The sequence below is a fragment of the Dermacentor andersoni genome, chromosome 7 (genome assembly GCF_023375885.2).
Source record: "Dermacentor andersoni chromosome 7, qqDerAnde1_hic_scaffold, whole genome shotgun sequence".
Taxonomy (NCBI): domain Eukaryota; kingdom Metazoa; phylum Arthropoda; class Arachnida; order Ixodida; family Ixodidae; genus Dermacentor; species Dermacentor andersoni.
The window spans coordinates 145615249-145642333 of record NC_092820.1 but is presented as its reverse complement, the minus strand read 5'-3'; the positions used below and the strand labels follow the sequence as shown (position 1 = coordinate 145642333).

The window sequence follows — 27085 nt, the reverse complement described above, 5'->3', positions numbered from 1 at the left end:
GCCGAGACAGACACTGCCAGGGGTCATTGTTGTAAAGCCCCTTAAACTTCGTAAGCTAGCGACACTCTCCTCCTCCGCCTTCACTCCTCCTCGTTCCTCCTCTCTTTCACGCTCCCTCCTCGACCGTGGCACCGCCTACACTGCTCGAGCGTAGCAACGGGGCCAACATGCACCCCTCGTCACTCCGTAGACGCTTCTCAAGCAAAAATGGCGCTGATGCATGGCGCGAAGGCCCACGTGATGCTATTCGGCCAATAGCGACGCGGCAGCGGCCTTGGTCAGAGTGCGTGACGAGGAGGCGGCATTCTTCAAAGCGTGCAGCTACTTTATGAACATTAAGGGGCTTTACGCTATTGGGGTCACCATAGGGGTCAGGTGTGTGGATGTTGACTGGTCAAGCCTGAATTATCCAGCAAAGGCCAACCTCAGGATCGAATATATTTAAAGTTTGAACCCATAGTAATGCACGAGTGCTGGCCAGGACATTCGGTCGGGATCCAATTAAGCGAAAGATAAGATTTACTAGAGTTGAATTAATGGACATCTACTGTATTTGAGAAAAATAATGACAACCGAATATCGAATTGAATATTTTTTTCAATTCTAAAGCAACACAAACATGAAATTTGCGGGCAGTACATTTGGTGAAAAAAAGAAATTGGAATTACACTATGCGTCCCGACTAACGTTAGCCAAGCTGTTTAAAAAAAGATCATTTATGGTGCAAGATAAAATCATAAAACCTCAGGTGTTTGGTCGTCAGAGGTCTGATGAGTGAACATATAGGTCATAAGATTGTATCGCCGAGTTTTCTAAATCTTTTTTTCCTTGAACAGCTTTGTTAGTATTAGCTGGGACGCCCTCTATACATTGACACATGCGTGTAAAGCCATTCACAACTAGACTTCTGCACAACTGAGCCGCTTCTAAATGAGAAACAACGACCGTCAATTATCTGGGGCACCATGGCAGTGACACTAATGAAACAAGGAAAAAGCACTTTGCCAGACGCACACACGGTGTTGCATTCACTGAAGGAGAGAAGTGTGATATCTCAACAGCATTATTTGTAAAATATGCAAACATGGTGATACTGGCCAAATGATAAAACAGAACAATTTCGTATGTAAGCTACCTAAATGCAAACCATTCTTATTGAATGACCAGAAATTATTGAGCAGAAGTTATCCGCCCTGTGCGTTTCCTCGGGAACTGGTGCCCCAACTGCAGCTATTCTGCAGCCAAATCCTTTGCAACAGCAGGAACTGTCCTCGCATCCATCGTTCTTTCTCCCTAGAGACTACAATATGTCTCTAGGAAGAGAGAATCACTTATATATTCGAAAGAAGCAAACATTTGACTTCTAACAGTGAATTCTTGAACTGAATACAAATAGCCAGGAATATCTTGCTGAGACCCCTTGCACATTATCACATTGCACATTGCCTTCAGTCCTTTTCAATGTCAACTCTGAAACATTCACCCTGGATGTAGGTATGACGTCAGATTCAGGTGGAACTGCGTGGAAGTGATTGGATAGTATTCTTCCCATTGGCTTTCGAGAAAGTTTATGCTCATTTGGTCTATGTATATGGGACATTGAATCGTTCCATATGCCATCCAAAAATTACATATGTTTTCTGTATAATTCTCATGGAATCTATATGGATTCTATACAAATTCCACACAACTTCCGTAAGGACTGCACCATGAAGTTCGTTCATTTACAGCGAGGTAACATGGAAATGCAGGGTTGTAGCATCGACCTATGATTTAAATAAGTACGTTACATCTTCATCTCTCTGTTTAGGTGAAGAAGAGTGGTTTTTACTGCAATACACTACAAGGAGACGGTTACTCTTTCCACGCACGTGGGGAAATACTTTCAGCATCTAACCTTTACAGAAAAAAAAAAGAAAGAACTTATTTCTTAATATCCGCAACATATCAGTCGTTACCAAGAAGCAATGTGAAATGTGTTTTGTGGTCTCTGGACTGTTGTCGGTTCTCGGAAGGATATTTCATCTGAAATTTTTGAATATTCGTACAACCCTACTAAGTACAGGACAGAAGCAACTTGTTTCATGCCACGCCATGTCTCAACACTACGCACCATTCATGACACAATCATCATCGTCATCAGCCTGGTTACGCCCACTGCAGGGCAAAGGCCTCTCCCATACTTCTCCAACTACCCCGGTCATGTACTAATTGTGGCCACGTCGTCCCTGCAAACTTCTTAATTTCATTCGCCCACCTAACTTTCTGCCGACCCCTGCTACGCTTCCCTTCCCTTCGGATCCAGTCCGTAACCCTTAATGACCATCGGTTATCTTCCCTCCTCATGTCCTGCCCATGCCCATTTCTTTTTCTTGATTTCAACTAAAATGTCATTAACTCGCGTTTGTTCCCTCACCCAATCTGCTCTTTTCTTATCCCTCAACGTTACACCCGCCATTCTTCTTTCCATAGCTCGTTGCGTCGTCCTCAATTTAAGTAGAACCCTTTTCGTAAGCCTCCAGGTTTCTGCCCCGTACGAGAGTACTGGCAAGACCCAGCTGTTATACACTTTTCTCTTGAGGGATAGTGGCAACCTGCTGTTCATGATCCGAGAATGCCTGCCAAACGCACCCCAGCCAATAGCCAATAGCCATGCCAGAACATCACACGGCGACCTACCCTTGGCAGAAGCGTTGGCAGCCGCGGAAGCCCGACTCTGGCGCACCATGCGGCCCCTCTTATCCAGCACCAGCTTGTCGGGCCTCACGAACACTCCGTACTTGGGCTTGCACTCAAAGTATCGCACACCTCCCACAGTGCCGTCGTTGCGTCCTGCGCCGTGCAAAGGGACAGGAGGTAAGACAGAACTTCTCCTTAGATGTTCGACTGAAGAAAGTAGGTATTTAAAGAGGTGCCTCGCCTTAACCCAGCCCACAGGGTTGACCACTTTCCTCTATTACTGATTCAAGTGGACTCAAGTTAAATGAAAGAAAAAAAGGCGCTCATCACTCACCAGAACTTGATGTTTTAAACGCACCACATTTTATTCAAGTCAGTGGAACAGTCGCAAAATGAGAGTATATTTTAGTATTTCGCATGTTTAAATGGGGAGGACTACAGCTTTCTTGCATGCTCTCACACTGACGCTACAGTAAGCAATCACTGTGATATTTGTGAACTGGCTCGTCAGCAAAGCCTGATGGGACATGACTAGCCAAAGAGCACACAGGATGAAAGGACACACCCAGACATCCACAATTACAAAATCAACAGCTTTTAAACTGTCACATCCTCCCTTTCCACATCTTCTTAGCCTCCCCGGATCCAACAGTATCCTGGTGACACAATACCTTTCGAAGTCATTACAGGATTGACTAGGCTTTGCTAGTTTCGGTTTTATTTATTTATTTATTTATTTTTTTAAGGGTGCTGGCAGTGCATTAAAACCAAAACATTCATATTTTTTGCCCCACTCTGTGGCCAAATCGGCATGCCGTCGTGCAAGTGAAGTGTGAATGTTAAACGGCACACTGTAAGGTGTCTGAAATTTTGAAAATTTCTGCCAAGACCGTGGCACATCAAAAGCACATGCTGGTGGTGGTTGGTATGCAGCTGACATTTTTCTTTCAAATTTTTTTTTTGCACTATAGACGAAATACAGTAGAACTTGGTTGATACAATCCCATTATGTATGATTTCCTGGTGCCAACGTGTATGATCGAAATCACAAAAAAAGTGACCCAATAAGAACTTTTCCGGCTGCTAGATCTCATGCAAACCATAAAAGGCACTAGGCAAGTGATCGAGAATAGTAAGCCACCCACCGCAGCAGCTTCTCCGCAATACTGCCCCGCCCGTCTTACGTGAAAACGCTGGTGCACAGTAAGTTCCTTATTCCCATACCAACGAATCACCTCCGGGGTTGTCACATACCACATTCACAGCTATCGCCGCCGATCCTATTGTGATGGGGATCTTTCCTATCTGCTTCACAACACGTGGGTCGTAGTGCCATTGGAAGCTTACAGCACGGTTTTAATAGATAAAACCGAAACATGCCATTGTTCTCCGTTGCAGGCCACACAAAGGGAGCATCACGTATTGCTCTGGAGGCACCGTAGGCATTGTATTATGGTGTTGACTATCTCAATTTCATGGCAGTCTTAAGACACTACGCAACGGGAAAACAACAATTGGCTCTCGCATCACTTGTGTCCTGCCAGCTTGCTGCAACGATTCGCGCTGAGTGGGCACATCTAAACTTCCCGCCAAAATGCCCGCACGAAGAAGCTACTGACCCAGACCAAATTCTAGGAGCACAAACGTAAGCTTGCCGAAGCTGTAAAAACTACATTACATAGATGTCAACTACAGTCAAGTCCGTCAACTCCTTTTTGGGACTTCCGATCAAATGTCTTTTTCAGTCAGTGCATCTTCTCACCTTTTCTTTTTTTAGAACTTACGAAAGAGGTTCCACTTTAGTGTATATTTTTCTTGCAATTATAAGGCAAATTTGCAACCTGTTATATGGGAACTTTGTGAGAACAACAACGTATTAACGAGGATTCTAATAGGTAGGTGTCTATGAGCCTTTGCTGAGACCAGGCGTTAGTGACGTTCTACCTGGGAAAGCGTATGAGCGAGGAATGCATGAGCAAGGTTTGTACTGTATTGCATTATAATTGCAACAATTCAACAGTGATCATGCATATGTGCAGAGTCTTACTGCTGTCACACACGCAAAAAAAAGAAAGGTAAGAAAGAAAAGAAGAAAAAAAGAACCGCACACAATTGCTTGGAAACTTAAGAGAAAGTGGAATAAGTAACACCACAGGAACGACTGAAGCCGCAAGCATAAAGATAAATCTCTGCACTACCTATCAGTTCAACGGTAGCTGATTGATTGCAGCCCAAGAGTTCCTACTAGCAATTAGAACAGGAAGCTATACTGTTTTAATAAGACAGATAAGACGTACCTGTGGGAGTGTCCAACTCTACGCCGACCCAGAGCCCGGGAGAAAACTGCGTTGGCCCCAGGAAGGAGACCACGCCTGTCTTGTTGTACGGACTGATCATGACACTCTCGCCCAGCACTAGCCAAGCCGGAGCTGTCCAATCAGCCGTCAAGGACACATCTGCGTTGAGAGAAAGCATCATAGAGTTGTGCTCCCCGACTTCCGTGGAAGATACTGTTTTTTCTTGAAACGCCAAACGCAATTGAGCCAATTTTTAGGTAACCAGTGCAAAGGACGCAGGGGGTGAATGACAAGGATTACTCTCAACTAAGTTTGCACCAAATAAAAACACATACAAGGGAGCACACAAACAAGCAAGCACATGTACATGGATGGACTCTTTCATGCAGGCAAGTCCTAAAATGTGTCTTGAAGAGGCATTAAAGAGAAACTCTGAATCAGTTTGTTCTGCTAAAGTATTCTTTATAAAGTACCTTAATTAATTTTACGGCAATAGGCTGATTATTATTAAAAAAGAAATGGCACATCAATGTCCTGTTTTTTAAGTTTCGCGCCAGAGCACCAGTGCTGGTACATCAGTGTCAAGTCAAAAGATTTCAAAAGGTATTTTTCATATTTGAGCTGCTGTCAAGCAGCAAACGTTCCCAAAACTTGCAGAGCTTTGTCTTAGGCTATTTTATAACGCAATACAGATCATTTTTACCGATCAAAAATTAACCCGGCACAACCAGAAATTGCCAAAATCCATGACATCATGGCAAGCTGATGCAGAAACACCAGGGGGGGGGAGGGGGGGGAGGGGCTTGCCACCCACATTTTGCTTTTGCATATTTTTTGGTTTACCAAGAGTGGCTCTTTTTGGTATAGAAATGGAGTAATTTACTAATACAGCTCAAATAATTTTTCCTGTTGGTGTCCCTTCAGCATCACAGAGTTCAGCATCACAGAGTTTCATTGCCATAACATGGCAATGAAAGCAAGTTATGCATACTCTGCAATGAATAAAAACTCCCCGCTGGCAGCCTGTTTCAGCCTCTTGAAAGTTTTACGCTCGTCAGTGCTGTTCAACCTAATGTTAGATTATCACTAAGAAACCTGCAGCATAAGGATGCATACAGAGCAAAATTCATTCAGCCTGGTTTACTTACCAAAATCTGCAGAAGCTTAAAATAAGTCTCTTTTTTTTTTGCATGTCACTGGCTCTTGCACCTCTTTAGTTGCCCTGTTAAGATGGTGTTGGTATGGCTTCACTTTCAAAACATCCTCCATTCCAGCGCCCCTTTTGAAAGCTTTATCATCTTATTTGTTTAATTTCATTCACCCATCAATAGACTAAGTGTTCAAGCTTATAAAGGAGACGGCATGTGAGATTGAATAGACCATAAAAACATGTTTAAATATAGGACTTCTGCCTAAAACATGCTAGAAAATGTGCAACGGTGATAGACACGACTGTGCACGGACTAAACAAATATGTATTCCAATAAAGATAACCTTCAACAAAAAGAAAGGAAAGAGGAAGAGAGAAAGAATGAGCACACCTTTTGTTTACTTATGATACGCTCAGACGGAGAGGACGGGCACTACGGCGCTTACCTAGTGCCTCATCACTGGTCGTACTGACGGAGAGGTTCTCGTCGGACGAGGATGACGAGGCGGGGCCGATGCCATCGGCCGGAGAGCCGGAGCGTGGCAGGTTGAGTTCAGGCACTGAACTGGACATGTCTATACTGGCTGGAGTGCTGGCTGCCGGATAGGACTGCCTCTGCTCAGGCTGGACCGAAGAAGGTTGCGGCCTTCGCTGCACTAGTTGGGTCTGCGACAACACGCAGTGTTGGCCGTTACGTTGGCACCGCTTGCTTGCTTAAACGGACACTAAAGAGAAGTACTAAGTCAGTTTGTACCGATAAAGTATTCTTTCACAACTGTATTAAGGCTAATTTCACAGAAATAAGTTGTTTGTTAAATGAAAAAAAAAAAAAATCAAGGCTGTTCCATTTATTGAATGTTGTGCTGACATCCCAGCTCTGGAATGGCCATGCAACGTCACGGATTACAAAGTGTCTTTTTGTATTTAGGCCCTTGTAACTTGGTAAGAGTTCTTGAAATATGCTAAGTTCAGAAGCACTTGTTTCTGGGCAAGGTGGTACATTTTAACTTCAGCTTGAAGGGCACAAACACATGCACATGCAGGAGGCACAAGAAAGGTGAAAGCTAAACAAAGCGTTTTGTTTGCCTTTGAATTTTCTTGTGTATGCTGAATGTGCATGTGTTTGCACCCTTCACGCTGGCATTACGCTAAGTTATGTCTTTAGCTCTTCTAGGGTACAACGTAGTTCATCTTGATCGATGAAGAGCTAACCAAACCTGAGCAGATGCCATCAAAATTCATGACATCCCGGCAAACTAGCGCGGGAACTTCAAGGTGGCACCGACACCCGTTTATCGTTCTTGCCCCTTTTCCAGCTCACCAAACCTGTTGTAAGGGCAAGAGTGGCTTATTTGGTATTGCAAAAGGGTAAATTACAAATATAGCTCGGCTAAACTTTTTTTCTCTTTGGTGTCCCATTAAAAGGGTACTGTGACACTTTTTGAACACGGCGAGAAAACTACAGATTGCATCACGATCTGTAGGCAATGCTGGCATGAGCATGCAAGCCAAATATTGTTCCGTTGCGTGCAGCAGGTAGCCTACAATCTCACATAAAAGCTTGCTCTCTCTACTACAGTGCAGTCCACTTATAACGATACCACGTATAACGATATATCGGTTATAACGATGGGTCGACATGAGAGTGTCATTTTATGCATTAGGTCTATGGGGAAAAAAAACATTTATAACGATAGGTTATTCACCGCATATCGGATATAACGATCAAAATTTTGCAGTCTGGACGGCGTTTTCCGTGCCAAATAATCGTAACGTTTGCGTTGCTTAGTTCCCTGAAACGAACGATGTCGAGACGAGGCGATGTTTACCTCCGTAAGTTCGTATCTGCCGCCATTATCGCGCAGCGCGTCTCGCCCCGCCCGCGCACGAGTAGGCGCAGCCAACGTTTGCGCAGCGCGCCACAAGATGGCGCTAGCTGCTTCATGCGCGTCGGCCACAGTCGCTCCGAAAGAGAGAGAAAGAAAAAAAGAAGCGACAAGCAAAGCGGCGCGGTGGCGCCCGTCCCGCGTCTCTCTCGCGATAGCAGGCTGACGCCACCGAAGCAGCGTGCAACCAACGGTTCAACCCAGTTCGAAGATAGCGCCGACAAAGCGCAAAGCTGTGTCGCTTGACACGAAGATGGATATTTTGCAGGACTCTCGATGCGGCTTCAAGGTGAGCGCCCTCGTGAAGAAGTATGAGCTCGTCCAGTTAACGATATCAACCATCTTGAAAACCGGGAGCACCGCGATTGTGAAGGCAGGAGCTATCAGCGGCCATTCCGATCAGCGGAAAAGGGGTTAGAGACCCCTTGTACGCCGATGTTGAAGAGGCGCTTTACCAGTGGTTCATCACCAATGGCTTAAAGAAGGCGGGCTTTGTGCGTAAGGACGAACTTCCCCAACCCGTTGAGACCGACCCGGTGGAAGTCGCTGACCGAGCTCTGGGAGCTCGTTCCTACAGGTGTGTCGAAGGAGGAGTTTTTGACTGCAGACAGTGCTGCCTCGTTCTGCAATGAGGTCACCGACGAGGCGATCGCCGAAGATGTGCTGTCTCGACAGACGCAAAGTTGTGCGACGGTGGCGACGGCATCAGCGACAGTGACAACGAGATCGACAGTGGCTCCTTGACCTCGACCACGATGTCCACGCAAAGTACACTGTCGTCGATCGACTCCTTAATTGATTTTATGCATGCTAAAGGATTGCCGCCAGTGTTCGCGCAGCAGCTGGAATCCATGCACACCGCGGTTGTGAAGCTGAAGCTGCCGCAAAAGCAAGTGCAGATTTCGGACTATTTCGGCGCGCCTAATCCTTGACACGGTCATTGGCGCTAGAAATAAAGTTTGTTTTTCACGGCCTACTGTATACATCATCTATTCTTTAGAGCAAGTAGCAAATTCGAGTTCAGAGCTGCAAAGGTAAAGAGCGCAAACGCGTTTAAAATTTTTTTTTTTTTGATAACTGCAGTCCAGATATAGCGATCATCGGTTATAACGATCATATTTTTCGTCTTTATCGATATCGTTATAAGTGGACTGCACTGTACAGCGTTTGAGGCCCCCTCTCCCTCTTTTGCCACTATCAATGACATCATGGCCAGTGTGATTGCCCACAAATGCTAACCATCGGGCCCACATGCTCATGATCATGATCATAATCACGACTTACTCCTGAGTGAAAGCTCAGACACACAGATGCCCACTCTTGAAGTTTTCTAGAAAACGTAGCAGCGACGGTTGTTAAGCTTAAATGCATTCAATGTCTGCCAATTAGCATTGCCTTAAATAGCACGATACACGGCACAGAGCCTCACCAGGCCGATAACAGCAGCGTCTTCCGGCGAACTCTGCGTTTCAGAGGTGTTGGCAGGTGGCAGGTTTTTGTCTTCTTGAACTGTAGGTGCGGCAGGCAGCTTGTCCTGTGCGATTGTACTTTTAGCGTTTTTGACGTGGCAACTCTTTTCCCTGGCTTCGTCGATGTTGTCTAGGTGATTCTGCTTCGGTTCCTGGTCTCTGGCTCTATCCGCAGTGCCGTCCGACTTTTCCTGTGGCTTGTCACAACTGGTGGTAACAAACAAGAATGAACAAACAGCATTTAGAGATGCACGGACGTCAAGCTTAGTAAAACGTGTTGCTCTTTACGATGTTTCATGTGCATCACTCATCACGAATAATCATGAAGAGTCGGGCTATGCAGAATGCGTGCAGTGGCCTAAGGCAAACTACAAGCAGGCATTGCGAAAGGATTACTAGGCGGGTGAACTGCTGTGGATTCATAGCTGTGAAAGGCGTCCTGTTCGACGTTGAACATCGACTTGCAGCAAATGACTTGAGGACCTTAACCAACAAAGTCTAAGAATAGCATTCTACCAGCACTAATGTATGAGGCATAAATGTGGAGGTTAATGAAGAAGCTTGAGAAGATGTTAAGGAGTGTACAACAAACAAAAGAATGAAAAATGATAGACGATGTAAAGCGAGAGAAAGACAGCGGTGTGGATTAGAGAGAAAACAGGGGTAGCCAATATTCTAGCTGACATCGAGAGGGAAAAATGGAGCTGTACAGGCCGTGCAAAGTGCACGGAAGATAATCGGTGGTCTATTAGAGTTCTATTAGAGGTCTATTAGGAATGGCTGCCGAGGGAAAGGAAGCATATTGGAGGACGGCAGAAAATTATGTGGTGTGATGAATTTAGGGAACACGCCTTTCTTTTTTTATTTTTTCAGAAAACTGGGCCAGCAACCCCCTGCACGGTTCAATTGAAGACAACACCAAAACCGACTTCGAGCCGTTCAAATGTTTTACTGCATAACACAGGTGTGTTATGGCAAAGCTGAGTTCAGGAAACCAGCCACCGTTGTGCAATACATACTGGACACTTGGCCACTTTTTCTTTTTTGCCAAAAAATGGAGTGCGAGAACTGTGCAAGGATTATGCAAAAGCCACACGGCTACCTTATGTTGGACTGGCTGTCAGTAGGTGCCGCAGGCCTTGGATCCACGAGGTCAGGGGTGCCGGCATCTTCGTTTCCCCCGACACTCCGCAGTGACCCTGAGTCCTCGCTAGAAAGTGGTGTCGAGGACAAGGCTTGTGACCCATAACCACTGGACACCATGCTTGGAGGAGTGGCCATCTTGCCCTGAAAATGAGTAACACATGCAGGTACTAGATGCACAAAAATGTCCAGATAATCTAGAATGTAATTGCAAAGCCATGATCCATTCACATATGCACCAGTAGTTGAAGTTTCAAGCTTTCAGATGACGTCCATTTCAGCAAAAAAAGAAAAAGACAGTAAAGTACACAATAGCTGCTAAGAATTGTACAGAGAAAGCTGCATAAGAAGGAAGCATTTTTTATGTAATACTTTCACTGTACTAGTAATAGTATCGTCCTCGGAGCTGAAGCTACAGCTATAACAGAGTGACCAGATTAACACGAGCTTAGCAATGCAAGCTTTGCATGTGAGTTCAGCAAAAATACCATTCACTGATTATGGGTTGGCTTCTGAGCAATATAATATGTATCTGTTTTGTCCGCTTTAGATGCTCGATCAGGTGTAGCTTACGTAATTGTGAAAAATCTCTCTACATGATGGAGCTACAGAGACGAAAATGGTGATGGCTCAATTCTTGCAGTATAACAGAGACCTATGCTTTGAACAGTCACTAGAATTAGATGTTTTCTATGGAATGCAACAAATCAGGCCCCTCGATTTGCCTCCTTCTGTATCACTGTATGGCGAAGGTCTCGACTTGGGCAGTTTTGACACCATCCTGTAGTGTACAAGGGTAAGGGTCTATTGGCTAGCTGCCCTCTCCTAAAGGTTACATATGCGACGCCTGTGGTTAAAAAAACATGCCACATCCGTCACCATGGCGACGAGTGACGCTGGCTAACACTCCCAGGGTCACATCTTGTACATATACACAAACATCCAAGAAAGCGGATGGGAGGACGGCCACCGTGGTGGCTTAAAGGCCCATTTACACCGAAAGCGGAGCGTCTAAGCGGACAAGCGGATTTTCAAAGCGGCGAGGCGGCAAACGCCCGCGCCTGTTCAGACCGGTCACACGTTGTCGGGCTGTCGGCGCAGCCAGGAAGGCGGGGCATTTCGCAATATCTTTAGCAATTTCAGAGACGTGCCGCCATCTCGTGGCACTTTGGGTTTGTAGGCGCACTTTCGATATTTTTTTTTCGTCGTGGGTTGGCGCGCTCCCATCCGCTATCTACTTCTGCAAAATGATGAGCTCAGACGAAGAAGACGATATCGTTGGCATTTTACTCGCCACTTGTATAGTCGCGTTTCAGGATTTGTTACAGCGCAACACAAGACAAGGACAAAAGAAGATATAAAACGACGACACGGCGCCGTGTCGTCGTTTTATACCTTCTTTTGTCCTTGTCTTGTGTTGCGCTGTAAAAAACCTTACTATATATCCCAACCAACTGGCCCAACTTGCCGTTTTGATGCTTTTCAAGAACAGAAGCGAAAAGCCCAGAGAAAGACATTCGTTCACCAGCGTTTCCGCCGTGTTGGGTTCTGATTGGCTGCGGCCAAAGTGGCCAACTTGTCCGCGTGGAAAAAATCGGTCCGTGAGCGATCCGGCCAAGCGGCCGCGTATTTTCCGCAAAGCGGAAAATATGCGGCCACTTGGTCAGATCCGTTTGGCCGCTTGTCCGCTCCGCCTTCGGTGTGAACGTGCCTTAACTGTGCAAAGCAGCATGGCTTAATGTAGAAGACGTGGGTTTGGCTCCCACCTGCGGCAAGTAATCTTTTTGTCCAATTTCATTTTCCTTTTCCTCAATTAAAAAACCACAGTTAGCTTCCCCTATGCTTTCCTTGGCTCTATTGTTCGTTGGCTTCATATGGTTGTGACAAACAAAAATAGGGCCCCCTCGCTCATTCCTTCTTCCCGTAAATTTCCATTAAAACAGTTGAGCAGTGGCTGAACGAGAGTTTTACATGTTTTATTCGCACTTTAAAGCAGCTCCTTACCACAAGGTCGGCGATGCCGTCGCTTGTGATGGAGTGAGTCATGGCGGCGACTGGTTTCGGCTGCCGATCGTCGCTGCCTTCGGACTTCACCTCCTCATCTTTGCCGGCTGCCCAGTAGGACTTGAACTCCGTGAACTCCTCCCTTTGGTCCTTGTCCTCGGACTCCGGCACCTGACCGCTCTCTTCTTCCGCTGCTTTCTCGGCCACATCCAGCAAAGGTGACGTCGCTTGCTCTTTCTTGACTTCCGAAGCGGTGGCATCTGCTGCCGCCTCCACGTCAGTCCTGCTAAGCGCCGTCGCCGTTGGCCTCTCCTCGTCTTCAGACTACGCAACAAAGAATTGAACTCTTTCAAGTCCCAAAATCTAGAAAACACGCTTTCTATACCTGCTTAAAACTCTTTCATGCACATAACTTCCATTTTTACGAGGAAAGTGAGCGGGTAAGCTAGCAGTTTCAGGCTTGTTTTAACTGCTTTTATGCAGTGCAGACGACACACAGAAAAGGAGAAAAAACAAACAACATAGGTGCAGTAGCAGACGGTGCCCAGCTGTTCCTCTTCCTCATCTGTGTGTTCTCGACACTGAAGAATAACAGTTACGACAAACTCAATGATGTTTAGCTACTCTAGCAATGTTTGTAATTCATGCCTCAGTCAAAGTTTTTTTCGTCCAGTACTGAACTAATCCTGCAGACTGAAGTAAGATTGGTACTGGTGCTTGGCTATGCCCGCAGATAAGCTGTGTGCTTGCAAACAGACAGGTACACTGCAGGGAAAAAGAGCAGACGACAACATAAATACTGTTCGTTTACGGTAATGTTCAATGCATTGAATAAGGGTGTTTGGCAAGTAAGTTTTGAGAAAAACTTGCACTCAGTATTAATACTATCTTTTAAGACAATAAATTCCAGTAGAGCTTGTCTAAATCTGTTGTTTTTATTTAACTGCACGGAATGTGAAGGCGCCACTGCCACATCATCATCCCATGACACTGTTGCTGCTTGTCTATCACAATGCTCCTCATATTGAAAAGATTTTGGGCAGCCCGAATATATTTTTTAACTATAATGTCGCCCTACTGAGTCCCCAACTATTATCGTTTCAAATATGAGCCTATGATCAATTAAATTCACTTCCTTGATTTTTTTTCTTCATGCGAAAAAAATAAAGAACCACAAAAAGGTGCTAATATAATGAGTACCTAGAATTGATGCCCCTGCAACGTGATGGCAACGAACAGTTTGGCAAAGCAACAGCGAGAAAATGCACGCCAGAGAAGAGTTTCTTAGAGGATTGAAAATTTCCAGAAAACAGAAGCGACTGCACGAAAATGAGCTTAGGAGTTGCAGCTTCCCCGTCACGACGACTCTCACCTGCTCATCGTCGTCTTCCAGCAACAAGGGTTGCGCCTCTCGATGCTGAGTCTGCTCCTCAATGACCGTACGCATGGGCTTCACAAACTTGGTTGGCTGCGGGCTCAGGACAGCCAAGGAGGAGGCTGAAAGCGCCACAGCACACAGGTTGCGGAAGTTCAAATTGTTGCAGCCATGTTTCTTTAACTACTACTACCACCACTTATGCAGTGGAAGCCACGAAGCCAGTTAACATGTTCACTGTGGCAGCACTTTCTGAAGTCCCGATTCCTGGGCATGACTGGTGGGTCACTTGTCATATTCCATCAGAACGGCAAGTTGGGCCAGTTGGTTGGGATTCATGGTAAGGGTTGTAACAGCACACCCAAGACAAGGATAACAGAAGGAATAAAACGACGGCACATCACTGTGTCGTCGTTTTATTCCTTCTGTTGTCCTTGTCTTGGGTGTACTGTTACAACCCTTACTTGTCATATTCCTCTGGTGCGTTGTGACCTGCCAGCATGTCACCAAAGAGTTGTGCTCCTTTGAAACTTCCTCAAGCTGTGGAGGGATGCACCATGCAATTCAAATAAGAAGCAACAAGAGTTCTTCCTCTCCTTTGATATCTAGTAGATTTCGCTAGTGCACTGCAGGAATGCACCGGCGCAGCCACACTGGAGGAATAACTGCTGTGACTCACCTGTGACACACGTCGCATTGACTGTGTTAAGCAACGAGAAGCTGTACCTCACTTCGTGCTGACTAGCCTCTTAATAAAGCTGCGCATTGATATACTGACGATGAAAATTACAGTGTACAGTAGAACTGCATTCATATGTATTGCGAAAGAAATGCGAGAAAAGACACGCTAGCCGGGAAAACATACAACTCGAAGTCACTAAAAAGTTTGGAGGACTCAACTATAGTTGACATCTACGTAATACAAAGTGTTACGTGAATCATTGCAGCATGAGAAGCTGACGTGCGCCAAGGTGGTGGGGCCCGAGTGGCCCAAAATGTGTGTTGTCATTCTCACAGCTTCGGCAAGCTTACGTTTGCAGTCCTCAAATTTTTACTGTGTCAGCAGCTTCTTTAAGCGGGGATTTTGGCAGGAAGTTCTGAGGTGCCAACTCTGCAAGAATCGTTGTGGTCCAACATGCCAAGACACGTTGAGCTGAAGTGTGAGCCAACCCAAGATGTGCTTTCTTTTTTGTTTTCCTACTATGCAGTGTTTTAGGATGGCGACGGGAAACCAAAATGAAATTGAGCTGGTGGGAGATGGTGGAATACCATGCCGCCAGCGGCATGTTTGGGTCACTGCCTATTAAAAGTGTGCAGTTCGCTTTCAACGGCACTGCGTCACACACTGTGGAATAGATAGCTGAACTAGGGCTGGTGGCGATAGCTGCGGATGGGATACGCAACAACCTGCGAGGAGATTTGGTGGTACCGAAAGAGGAAACTGGGTGCATGCCAGCATTTTCATGTGACATGGGTGAGCGAGTACTGCGGTACTGCGGGGAAGCTGCTGTGGAGGAGCCTACTGTTCCTCATCGCTTGTGCCTCGCTTGTTCACATGCGATCTAGCGCCCGAAAACGTATGATACGATCGCGGTTAGGCGTTGTACTGAACCTTGGTTCTGAAAGATCGTGTTTTTCAGGAACTTATTAGCCGACAAAAAAAAAAGCATGACTGCACTGGTCATTTTTTGTGTTCTTGAAAGCGAATGTTGATGACAGGAAACAGTACGAATTGGGATCATATCAATGAGGTTCTACTGTACTTCAAAAATCATTAGTTCATAGAGAGAACGCCTGACCCCTGCTGTGCTGTCTTAATTGTAAGCAACCCACTCAAATTTCATGTGGCCCCGTGTTTCTTCAGCTGTGGCCATGTTTGCAAAACTGCAAGAGAAAATTTCCAATAGTAGCCAGTAACAACTAAGAGCATCAAACAGTGGCAAGCGGTAACAATGCACAATACTCTTGTGCATGAGTTTCTTGTGCTTTGTCTTTCGGCGGTTATGAAGAAAATAATTCATAGTTGTAGTGCTAGTGGCTTCCACTGCAATGTGGGACACACAGTGGCCTCCACTTGTGATTTTATTTTAAAGAAGGCTGACAACCCGAACTACGCACTAGATATCAGGTGACTATGATAATAACATTAAAAAGTAAACATTAATCTTCAGTCAGCAGTACAATAATATTTATCACACGTGTAACTACAAGTTTAAGTAACTATGGCAGCTTGGATCTGATTTAGAAATAGCAGACAGTCTACAGCTGGTCTCTCATCAGATGCAAAACTATTATTAACATTTCTTAGTTCCATACTAGTAGTGCTACAATTGGTATGAAGATAAAACAGTTGCAAAAAGCTGCCCACAGTAATAGTTTTGGAACACAAGGCTGCAATGTTATTATAAGCCTCAGGAAAAATTTCTTTTTAAATTTATATACCTATCCCAGAAAGTCCGTTTTTTTTTCTTCTTGAAGCTTTAACATAGGGTTACTGTCTTTAACCAATTCCATAATGCAGTACTACAGTAAACAAAAAACTATTTGTTTCCTTGACATATCACTTTAAGTGGAGGCCACAATAAATATAACGCAATGCTAGGCACTTTGCAATGTATAAACCACATGCACAAACATTTTAACAAGAATGAAGCACCAAGAAAAGTAAAGAAAAAAAAGGACACACAAAAAGCAAAAGAAGCAGAAAACTCAAGAGCAGATCCACTCTGTTTGGCATGCACGCTCAAACCACGATGCTGGTGAGAAGACTTTCTGGAAGGAAGACCTTGAAAAGACTTAAATTTGTATTTTTAACTCTAGTTCTTTTATTAGCTCCTACTGCATGAATTCTGATCCTTCCAAATTCAAATAAATTCATATATTTTAGCAAACAGCCATATTCTGTTTAGAATACCTATGCTAAATGGCAAGGAAGCCTTCAGGAAGCTTCAGACCAGCGTCGTATGAAAGCAAAAAGCATCAAATTTGCTCAGAATGCATGCTCAAACTACAACGCTGGTGTGGAGACTATTATAGCCTTCTGATTATTTTCTGTAGGACTTTAGGAAGAATCAAAACCAATAGTTATGAATCTCATCGCATACTGCAGAAATTCAAGTAACTCCAAATTCAAATAATTCAGCAAATACTGAATAAACGCTAATGCATGTAGAATGACTAGGCTTAACGACAAGAAACCCTCAAGGAAACTTCACACCAGCGTTGCACAACAGCGAAGAGCATCAAAACCAAAGTAAAAGACAGAATGACATCAAAACTCCAGTAGAGGGCAAACGAAAACAAGTGCTGCAGGTTTCCAGGCCACCGTGAAACAAAAAGAATCAAATCGTTCCCAGCCAAACAAAACGGAAAACAAGGGGAGGCAGATGTTTTCGAGCCAAGCAAAACAGAAGTGAGGAGGAACAGCAACCGAACGCTTCAGAATTTGGTGTCAGGCAGGCTTCTGTCGAACGAGGAAAAAATGATGGGACCCGGTTCCCTGGAAAGACGTACTTTTGGCACCCGCCGCCTGCCGCAAGCTCAAGTTTAGATTGAAGTTTAGGTTGAGGAATGTGGGTCGTGCTGAAATGGGAGCATGGTTGAAGGAGAGAAGAAAAACATTTTTATTTATTTTTTTCGTTGTTGAGACCTAAGACATTTGACCTGCAAACGATGCTGCATTTTACTGACAATATCGTGAAAAGCAGCTTTAAAGATCATCCTAAAATTATCTTAAGACAGCTACACTGTGAGTGACATTGCACTTCAGTCATAATAATATTAACAATAAAGAAATCAATTTTTTGGCTGTTCTAAGACATCTTGCCTGCAAATTATATTGCATTTCACTCATTTATCAATAAATAAATGGAGTTATATAAAGACTGTTCTAGGACACCAAGACTGCAAGTGATATTGTGTTATAATATAAAAAAGCAATTCTAGACTATTCTAACTATATGTAGCTTAGCTTGCAAGTGATATTGTACTTCACTCATAAAAGCAAAGGAAAAGAATGCAATTCAAAGGACTGTTCTAGAGACCTATCTTGCAAGAGGTATTGCATTGTAATAGAATAAAGCAATCGTAAAGATTCCTCTAGAACATCTAGACTGCAAGTGATAATGCGTCAGAAAATAAATTCTAATGACTGTTCAAATGCAGTTTCCCCCAAGGCTCAAACAAGTCTTTAAAATTTTTGCACTACAGATTCCATGCATCAAAGTTTTCAAACTTTAAAAACATAGCAATAAGAAAATTAAGAATTGGATTTTACCCCCCCTCCAACAGGTTCTTCCAATATAAATCTATACTACGGACAGAAATTCCCTCAAGTGGCAATTGTTGAAGTGATTTGAATAAAATTTGTTGAATCTAAAAGAAAAACTTAAGTTCTAGTGATTGCGGGGAGGATATTTTATTCAGGCCTTCCAATAGCCGTAAAAACCGGAATATAGGTCGAACTTTTTTTCAAAGACCCATCGCGAAAAGTCGACCCTCGACTTATATACCGGACATTGGCGGAAAAACTACGGAAGTCTTGCAACAATGGGCGGATAAAGTAAACAGCCGCCTTCGCCATCGCCATCAGCAGCATGGCGGCGTGGCGACGCGGCGACGCTGTGGCACCTGTGACACCGGCATTTTGCGTTTCCATTGTCGCAAAGTTATATTAATTAAAGGCTGCACTTTCATTTTGTTTCAAAATGAGCGGGAGCGGAAGCCGACGTCAATTCACCGTCGCCTTCAAGAAAAAGGCGATTGAGTACGCGGAAGCCCACGGCAACCTGGCGGCACAGCGCGAACTTGAAGTATCCGAAAAGAGCATTCGGTAGTGGCGGAGGCAAAAGCAACGTATTACAACTTGCAGCAACCAAAAGAAAACGTCATTTCGTGCCGGATCGCAGTGGACTGCAGAACTGGAAGGCAAGGTTGCGGAGTCCGTCCGCGAGCTGCGTGTAAGATCGCTGCCTGTGACTGCCGAATGCATCCGTTTGAAAGCGGTAGAGATCGCACGCGCCTATGGACTGGGCAGCGAGAAGCACTCGTCATCCGACTCTGATCAAAGGCGTTGCTCTGATTCGGAGTAGCGCTTGCGCACTTCGTGCCCTTCTGTGTACTGTACACCCGACGAACTTTTAACAGTATCGCGCGACCATCGACCCGCGTGTTTGTCAGCACCTTATCATCACGGCACGGAGCGGCGAAATAGCGAAAGTAAGGGCATGTGTACACATGCGCGTATCTCGTTTGTTTCGCTGCTCAACGCCATTAATAAGGTGTTGACAAGCACGCGTGTCGATGATCGCGCGAAACCGCTAAAAACTTGGCCGGGTGCACATGCGAGCAGCATTTAAATAAATACTGTCACCATTGTGCAACCCCCCGAGTCGCATTTGTTACAAGGTAAGGGTGTCATGTCTTTCGGTACTTTTGCCATTGAAAAGGATATTTTTTTTTTTTCATTTTGAGGATTCGTTAGTTGGGGGATCGACCTATATTCCGGTCCGACCTATAGTCCGGTTTTTACGGTAATTAAATGTTGCCAAGAATAAAAGTTAAAAAGAAAGAAGAATATTAAGGATACAGTTCATAACATTGTAAGAGATATAACAGCTCTATAAATTGTGTCTATTAGTCACTAGACTTTCCCGTTTACTTCTAAATGCAGCCATGTTCATCTAATTCGGTTATAAAGTGGTCTAATGAGGACATTTCTATATTTCTCATGTGTTTGAATAAGAGCTGCCAAAGTTGAAGTTTCCTTTTAAATGCATGTTCGCATAAATATAGTGACAATGTTATCTTATATAAGACCTGCCACTGATAACAGGCACACTGTTTTCTTGCTTGTTATCCCATATGGGTCTGTAGTAGCCTTTGCCCACCTACAACCATTTTCAGATGTCAACAGTCATTTAATTCCCATTATCAGCTGCTGGCAAGCGGCTGCGTAATCAGTATTACGACCTCCCAAATCACAAGACACATTCAGCCCCTGCAATGCAATGTTGCCTATGAAAACCAAAGGCACTGTTGCTCCCAGGCCTTCTAATTTTGCCAGAGACTTACACAGATATCGATGCAAAGCTTGCATGTAGTGTTATGCATGAAGCCTGCGACAATTCGTGCTAGATTAAAATTCCGCAAGACGTTTTCAGCACCAAGTGTTCCAGTCAACTTCTTCATGTATTTTCTTATATTTCAGGTGTTACAACACAGTAAAAGTTTTCTAAGATTGTACCGATAAAAAATTAACTGGGCCCGAGCAGATGTCACGGCAAGCTGGTGTGAAAACTTCAGTAAGGCATTGCCACTTGTCTTTAATTTTTGCACTTTTTCTGGATTATCAAGCCTTCTCTTGTAGCAAGAGTGGTTTTATTTGGTACTGCAGATGGGTAACTTACAACATAGCTCGAATTATTTTTTTTCTCATTAGTGCCATTAGTGCTTTAACATGATATCTTTCTCGTACAACAGAAAACATGGAATTCATGGACAACTTCAAACAGCTTAAAGTTCTTGTACAGATCACTTATGCAGCAGAAAACTCTCAAGCTTGACTAAGTGGCACATATGAAGAATTCCTGCAACAAATAGCTGTTTAGGGCTCCTCACTGCATGGTTTTCATAGTACCTGCACATGAATAATCAACGCAGCTGTTTCTAATCGACTCAGACTACTGCCCACGGGAGGGTTCAGGATGAGAAGATGAATGGCTACAGGTCTATGCTGACAGGCAAGATTTTCCGTCAAATTCTTCGTGCTCTAAGGGTGCTCACAGGTAGTAAAGCAATATGCTGAGAAATTCATGTGACCATGTGAAGTGGCAGTGACGGTTTTATATTATGGCATGCTACTATAGCGTCGAGCGTATAGCTTCTCGATTGTGATCTCACAGGCTCCACTAGACTGGAAATGAAATTATGCAGCTAACACCTCCAGATTATTTTCAACTACAGTCGAACCTGTTTACAATGAACTTGGCCATTCCACGAAAAGTGCCAGTACCAGTACCAGTACCAGTAAAGGTATCATACCAGTAGTTCGCTACACGTGAACTTGCACTTCAGAATGCGAAAAAAATTAATGGCCCTAAAGCTGGCATCGGCAGTCGCGATTTAACACCACTTTGGTCCGAAAATAAAACTTTCGGTAGCTTCATTTTTATTCCCGTCACTTTCCCCGTATCTAGCTACAATTTTCCGTCAAAAGTGCCACCTGCGCAAGGAGTGCCGATGCCGCTGCCTTTGTATGCTGTAGTGCCTTGCCCTGAAGCGTGCTCATGGCTTTCCTCACGGCTTCCCAAAAATGTATGGCACTTGCTCGTCTCGATGATCATATCTTCGTCGTGGTTGCACTGTGGAGTGGGGGTACGCGGCCGTGTGCCCAGCTTCGGTAGCACTTTCGTTGCTTCGGAACTTCGCGTGCTTCGCAACTTTCTGCGCGCCCTCCTTTTGCTGTGACCGGGTTTGAAGTGTTCATTGTAACAGTACGGCACTTTGTTTAACATGTTTGTTACGTCTGGATGCAGTTTCAATAGGCACGGTCGGAAAATCGTAAATGTAGCTGTTATAGGCGATAATTTGTTATAGCTGGGATCGTTATAAGCGGCTTCGACTCTAACCGGAGTCCTTTAAGCGCGTACCTAAAGCACGGTACACAAGCATTTTTGCATTCTGTATCCGTCACAACGCAGCTGCTGCAGCCAAAAATAGAAACCATGACCACGTGCTCGAGAGCAGAATTCTGTGAGCCATCATGGTGGTTTTAAGTTCCACGCAAGTGCATAGGATTTTCAGGAAAGGCAGTTATTCTTTATGTACGATTCCACAAGTAGTGACGTCTGCACAAATCTTGGTTTTTTTCTTTAGTAATTCCTTTAGTAACAGCCTTGATGACAGCTTGCAATGAAGTCGTAAGACTGGCAATAAAAGGGGCGATGTGAATTGAGCGACCGAACATGGCATGCATGACACAGGCAAACTACCTGCATAAATTTCGATTACTCACAGACATAAGTGCACCTCACAAAGACCTGTGTCACACAACTGCCATTTCTGTGCTTCACGCCGTCGTTCACGCGACGTTAGTCAGGCAAGCGAGCGAACAATGTGCAATGTCAGTATGTACAGCGCCACAGTGGACTACCATGCATTACCAACTAGCCCAGTCCAACACGGTGCCATGTAAGTTGCTTTCCAAACTCTCGTGCATGTTTGAGTGCCGAAAAACCGGCAAGTTGAAGATTACAAATGGGGTGTGAATTATGATCTCTCTCCTGGTGCAGCTCTACCGCAATGCACAAATGTGTTGCCATGACATTATACTGCACCAGAAAGAGCAGCGATGACTGAACATACGAAACACCCTTCTAGTTGTGAAGTTCCAGGTAAGTTGGTTCTACCCTATGAAAATACTAGCACACGGAAACTTCGACGGACGAGACATCTGCTGCAAACATGTTCATTTCTGTCTTGGCGTGTCCTATCAAGTTTTTACGTGCTGGGGTGCTATTTGCAACAATGCTAAATTTTGCGATATTGTTAAATATGCCGTTCCGTTGGCTCCAACCAGCTAACAGGGTGGCTATGCCTTCTCCGAAATGGTTCCAGCAGAAGCGACAGTCCCTCAGCACAGCACCCCTGGTTTAACCATAACGTTTTATAAAGCTTGGCTTTGCAACAACAATTTTGCCAGGATGCTTTAATAATGCTTCAAGCACTGTTGTACGTAGTTATCTGCATAGCTTTTTTTTTTCCCTAGCATTTCTCTATGTTCGTAAGGCAGCTATTTCAGTTACCTGCAGAGGCAAGCTACACATGCAAGAACACGGCAAATCGTCTAGTGAAATGCGATGTTTCAGACAGCGACACTGCGAGGGGCGAACAAGAGATGCACTGGACAGACGCGAGACACGTGACAGTGCCACTGACCGAGGCTTGAGATTGCAGCGTTTTTCCCCTCACTGAGGAACCGGTCGAGGCCCTCGCTGAGCGACGACGATGCCAGATTGATGACGGAGTCCGATCGGTGCGGTGCCGTCTCGTCTGGCCGCAGCGGGGAGCCAGCATCTGCGGTGCGTATGACCTGCGCAATGTTAGGTACGCTGGCTGTCTTGCGCAGCAGCCGCCCTTGTGCCGCCAGCAACTCCTTCACGGCCACTTCCTGCAGAAAACGCGTGGAGTGCATTTACGTTAGGAGGTTGGGCGCATGGAATAACTGCTGCAGCAGGCATCTCGCACGTGCGTCCAAACTGTCTTCGGACCGCCTACCTGACGCAGGCGATCCAGGGTGAGGATGCTCTCGACGGCAGAAACCCCGCGAGTGTACTTCTCGATGTAACTTTCGCCGTCGCCCGTTTCACCGTCTCCGCCGGAAGCGGCCATCAGGGCCAGGGATTCCCGACCCTCCAAATCTTCAAAAGCCTGGGCAGAAGCACAGAATTATTATTTATTTGATATGAAAAACATACATACAATGCACAGAGAGAGAAACAGGGAAGGAGCAAGCTGACAACCGCCACCGAGAGGGGCACACAAGGAAACACAAAACAGAACAGTCATTAAAGGTTTGCCAAAGAAAAAACATAAAGGTGAAGAGCTAGACTGGTGACGACATCATTTTCAAATTCCCGAAGCAACTCCCTATGATGAGCAAAAAAGAAAAGTGCTCTTTAAACTCCTGTCAATATACAATTGCCATAGGTTGAGGTATGGCTCTGTTAACACATAGAGTTACATTATCTCCATGAATTTTCTCCAAAAACTTGCATTTACCTTTCAAGCTGCATTTTGGCGCATTTTGCCTTCGGTGACCCCTAACTATTATGTGGGAAATAAAATCCTTTGATTGATTGATTGATTGATTAAATTTGCTTGCCACAATGAATGTGCTCATGGCTGTTTCAGAAACCAGTCACTTGCAGACACCTCAACAAGCAACATTTAGCAAATGGAGCTCGTGTTTCTTTGTAACTCACCTTTGGTATGCTGGCAACAATTTCGTACGTCACTCCCGACGCAAAGTAGACGTCCTGAAAGCAGAAATGAGGAAACACTTTGAAAAAGGCAAGTCCTGTTGCAAAGGTCTCCAGATCACTAGAGGACACATTGCGGCCGGATAGATGAATACACTATAAGGAACATGAATGACAGCACAGGCGGTGCTCATATGTCTAGTAGTCAACGTGCCCTTCGGCAAACACCAATTAGGAGAAGAACAAGACCTCAGTATCGCTTAAGAGGAAGCTTTAGCTCGGGTGCTCCTATCTAAATACATGTAAAAGGAGAATTCGGTTTTCTCGGCAACCACTGTACCAAATTTGACGAGGTTTGTTGCATTTAAAAGAAAAACTTAAAATCTAGTGACTGTTGGTTTCGAATTTTCGAGTTAGGTCGTCAATTTTTTATTATAAATTGGCAAAAATCGAAAATTTTCAGAAAATGAAACTATCAAGTTTACAACTCTGTCACTCAACAATGTAAAACGATAATACAATTCTGTGAATTGTATCTAATAGTACATCTAAAGCGGACAAAATTAATGCGTTACACAGGAATATAAAAAAATTTAGTAATAGGGAAATACAACTTTTTCAGAACCCTTGTAAACAACGTAACAAATTCACGTAAGGTGTAGAATGACATATCGAATTTGTCTGCTTTGAATGAAAGATCTAATGGATGCCGTTTACAGAACCGTGATATCAGTTCTTCATGCAGAGCTATGAATTTGTAAACTTCGTGCTTCTATTTTTTCCAAACGGTCAAATATTTGAAAATCTTTTTAAGAATCAAGCCCTAAATCCAAATTCCGCTTCCAACAGTCACTAGAATTTAACTTGCTCTTTCAAATCCAACAAATTTCATTAAAATCGGCCCAGGGGTGATCTCAGAAAAGCGTTTTTGCGTTTTACATGTATTTGAATAGGCCGCATCGGAGTTGGGCCCGAGCTAAAGCTTCCGCACTTGCCTGTCTGCTGATCCTCTTGCGTATTTTCTCAGTTAAAGACTGCTTCTTGTAGACGTTGATGGCAAAGCGCTTCCGCAGAATGAGATCCATCACAGCGGGATGGCTCAACCGCACGGACACCTTGAGGATGAGGTAGATGCGGTCGTTCGGTGACGTCAGGGCGTTCAGGTGCATAGAGTCATGGATGGACGAGTCCCACGCTGCCACGGCACACACCTGCGTGTACGTACCCAGCAGAGGCTTTAATGCACTGTGCATCCTGTATTAGACGTCTATCATAAATGCATTCCACAGTGCTTCTGCGTTTTCTTCAGTGGTTCCCTAACTGCACCACCAATCTTACGAGACAAATTATGGAAAGTGTCAAATATATGGGGAAGTAGGTCCCTTTGTTTTATAAAGCCACATCTCATGACATATTTGCTGACCTCTTATAATTGCAGCTTGGGTGTAATACGCATTGTCACTTGTTAAGTTTCACTTCGATCTGCATTGAGCTTCTTATTAAGTGCTATTGAAGCGTGAGGCATGATTGAATGTACCATGCCCAAAGTCAAGCGGGCTTAAAATGATATGTAGCAGTGCTCAATCTGCATTGACTCCAGTGTACTCAATGCTTCCCACATGACTGGGGTGCTTCGTTTGACTGTCCTGCAGTCAATTTTCAGTTTCAATATTTTCTATGCAAACTGCTATCAGCCCAATGCGCCATTTGTTATCTGGTCACTTCGGTGTTCTCTCGCCTTCATATTAATGTTGTATTTGGTGATGCAATGTGCTATTTGTTTGAAGAAAACGAGTAACAGTGCTGAACAACGGGACGTGGCTGAGACAGCCAACGTCTCAGTCATGTCCCGTTGTTCAGCGCTGTTACTAATTTTGTTCAGACGTGTACCAGCCAGCGCAAGTTAGTACGTTAAAGCTATTTGTTGTTGTGTCATTTCAGTGTTTTCTTGCCTTCATATTAACATTGTGTTTGGTGTAACTGAGCATTATTACTTCGCTGTCAACGCCCCCTTTATCGTATATTTGGTGATGTACAGTGTACTAACAAACAATTAGATTAATATAAAAAGAAAAAAACCTTGAAAACACTGTGACGAGGCCGTACCTCTTTGTCGAAGTGCTTCACAATTGGCAGGTTGAACAGCGGTGACGAGTTGTTCTGCTCCTTGGGCAGGATGGAGTTGGCGCCGGCAACCTGAAGTCCGTTTTCACCAGAATTGGGCACGCTCATGTCATCTGTTCAGCAACAAATGAGACATTCTTACATCGCAGGCCCTAAAGTGTGACCATTCAAGTGAGCATAGAAGCATAGCATCTTTCCAGTCTACGTGTCGTGCCAGAATGAAATGCGAGTGAGAAGCAACAAAGCAGAACAGCTCTCGTGTGATTGTGATGTAACTGGGCACTTGATTCCCCCTAGTGCCAAAGCTAAGACCCTGTGGCTGAATTGCTCGAGTGTCACACACTCTGGTTAATATAGAAAAAAAAAATTGAAAAAGGAAATAAAGGAGCACTTTCTAGTTTGTTTTCTTGCATTAGCGCTTTATCCCAGTGCAACAGCACAGCCAAGAGCAAAGAATACTTACCACTCAAGTCTAGGAAGATAACAGGTACATGGTTTTCCATCCCCACAGGAGGTTCCCTAGATGTCAAAACAGAGAGAAGAATAAAAGCTTAAGACAGCGTGACCCTATAAAGCTATGCCAATATTCAATAAACACTGCCTCTAAGCTATATAGAACACTCAAAGCCAGAAAGAAAACCATCACTGATCCAAGAGTAGCATTATTCTACAAGCCATAACAATGTGAAAATGTGTCTTCCTGCTTCGACTTGATCCCTTGTCACAACGAAGTGAGTGGGAGGGCTAAAAAAATTGACATATGCGGTAGTTCAATAAGTGTGATTACTCCATAAAAGCTAAGAAAGTAGAGCTGAAATAGCACAACTCCGTGGAAAACTGATACAGGTGTTGCATGGTGCATTTTCTATCGCGATCGAAACCGATCACACACAAGCACAGAGCGAGGAACGAATCTTGATTCGGGTGTGACCTTGGGCACCCAACATTTGGCTGTTCCACTGCGCACAACTTCCACAG

The 27085-nt window shown here is 44.5% G+C and overlaps 1 protein-coding gene across 3 annotated transcripts in view; it reads right to left on the bottom strand.

The window, feature by feature from the left end:
• Positions 1-27085, bottom strand: part of Khc-73 (Kinesin heavy chain 73) — a 122740-nt gene that overhangs the window by 5590 nt on the left and 90065 nt on the right. For 2 of the 3 annotated variants that reach the window (XM_055072260.2, XM_050180871.3), the window contains exons 26-39: positions 26571-26626; positions 26090-26220; positions 24979-25194; positions 23987-24040; positions 23280-23432; positions 22941-23172; positions 17517-17585; positions 14001-14125; positions 12629-12952; positions 10584-10768; positions 9442-9688; positions 6573-6792; positions 4977-5135; positions 2680-2832 (exon numbers count right to left, since the gene is read on the bottom strand). In XM_055072260.2, the coding sequence (XP_054928235.1) occupies positions 2680-2832; positions 4977-5135; positions 6573-6792; positions 9442-9688; positions 10584-10768; positions 12629-12952; positions 14001-14125; positions 17517-17585; positions 22941-23172; positions 23280-23432; positions 23987-24040; positions 24979-25194; positions 26090-26220; positions 26571-26626 (2324 nt within the window). The remainder of the gene's footprint in view (positions 1-2679; positions 2833-4976; positions 5136-6572; positions 6793-9441; positions 9689-10583; positions 10769-12628; positions 12953-14000; positions 14126-17516; positions 17586-22940; positions 23173-23279; positions 23433-23986; positions 24041-24978; positions 25195-26089; positions 26221-26570; positions 26627-27085) is intronic. The other variant, XM_055072261.2, reaches the window with a different exon arrangement.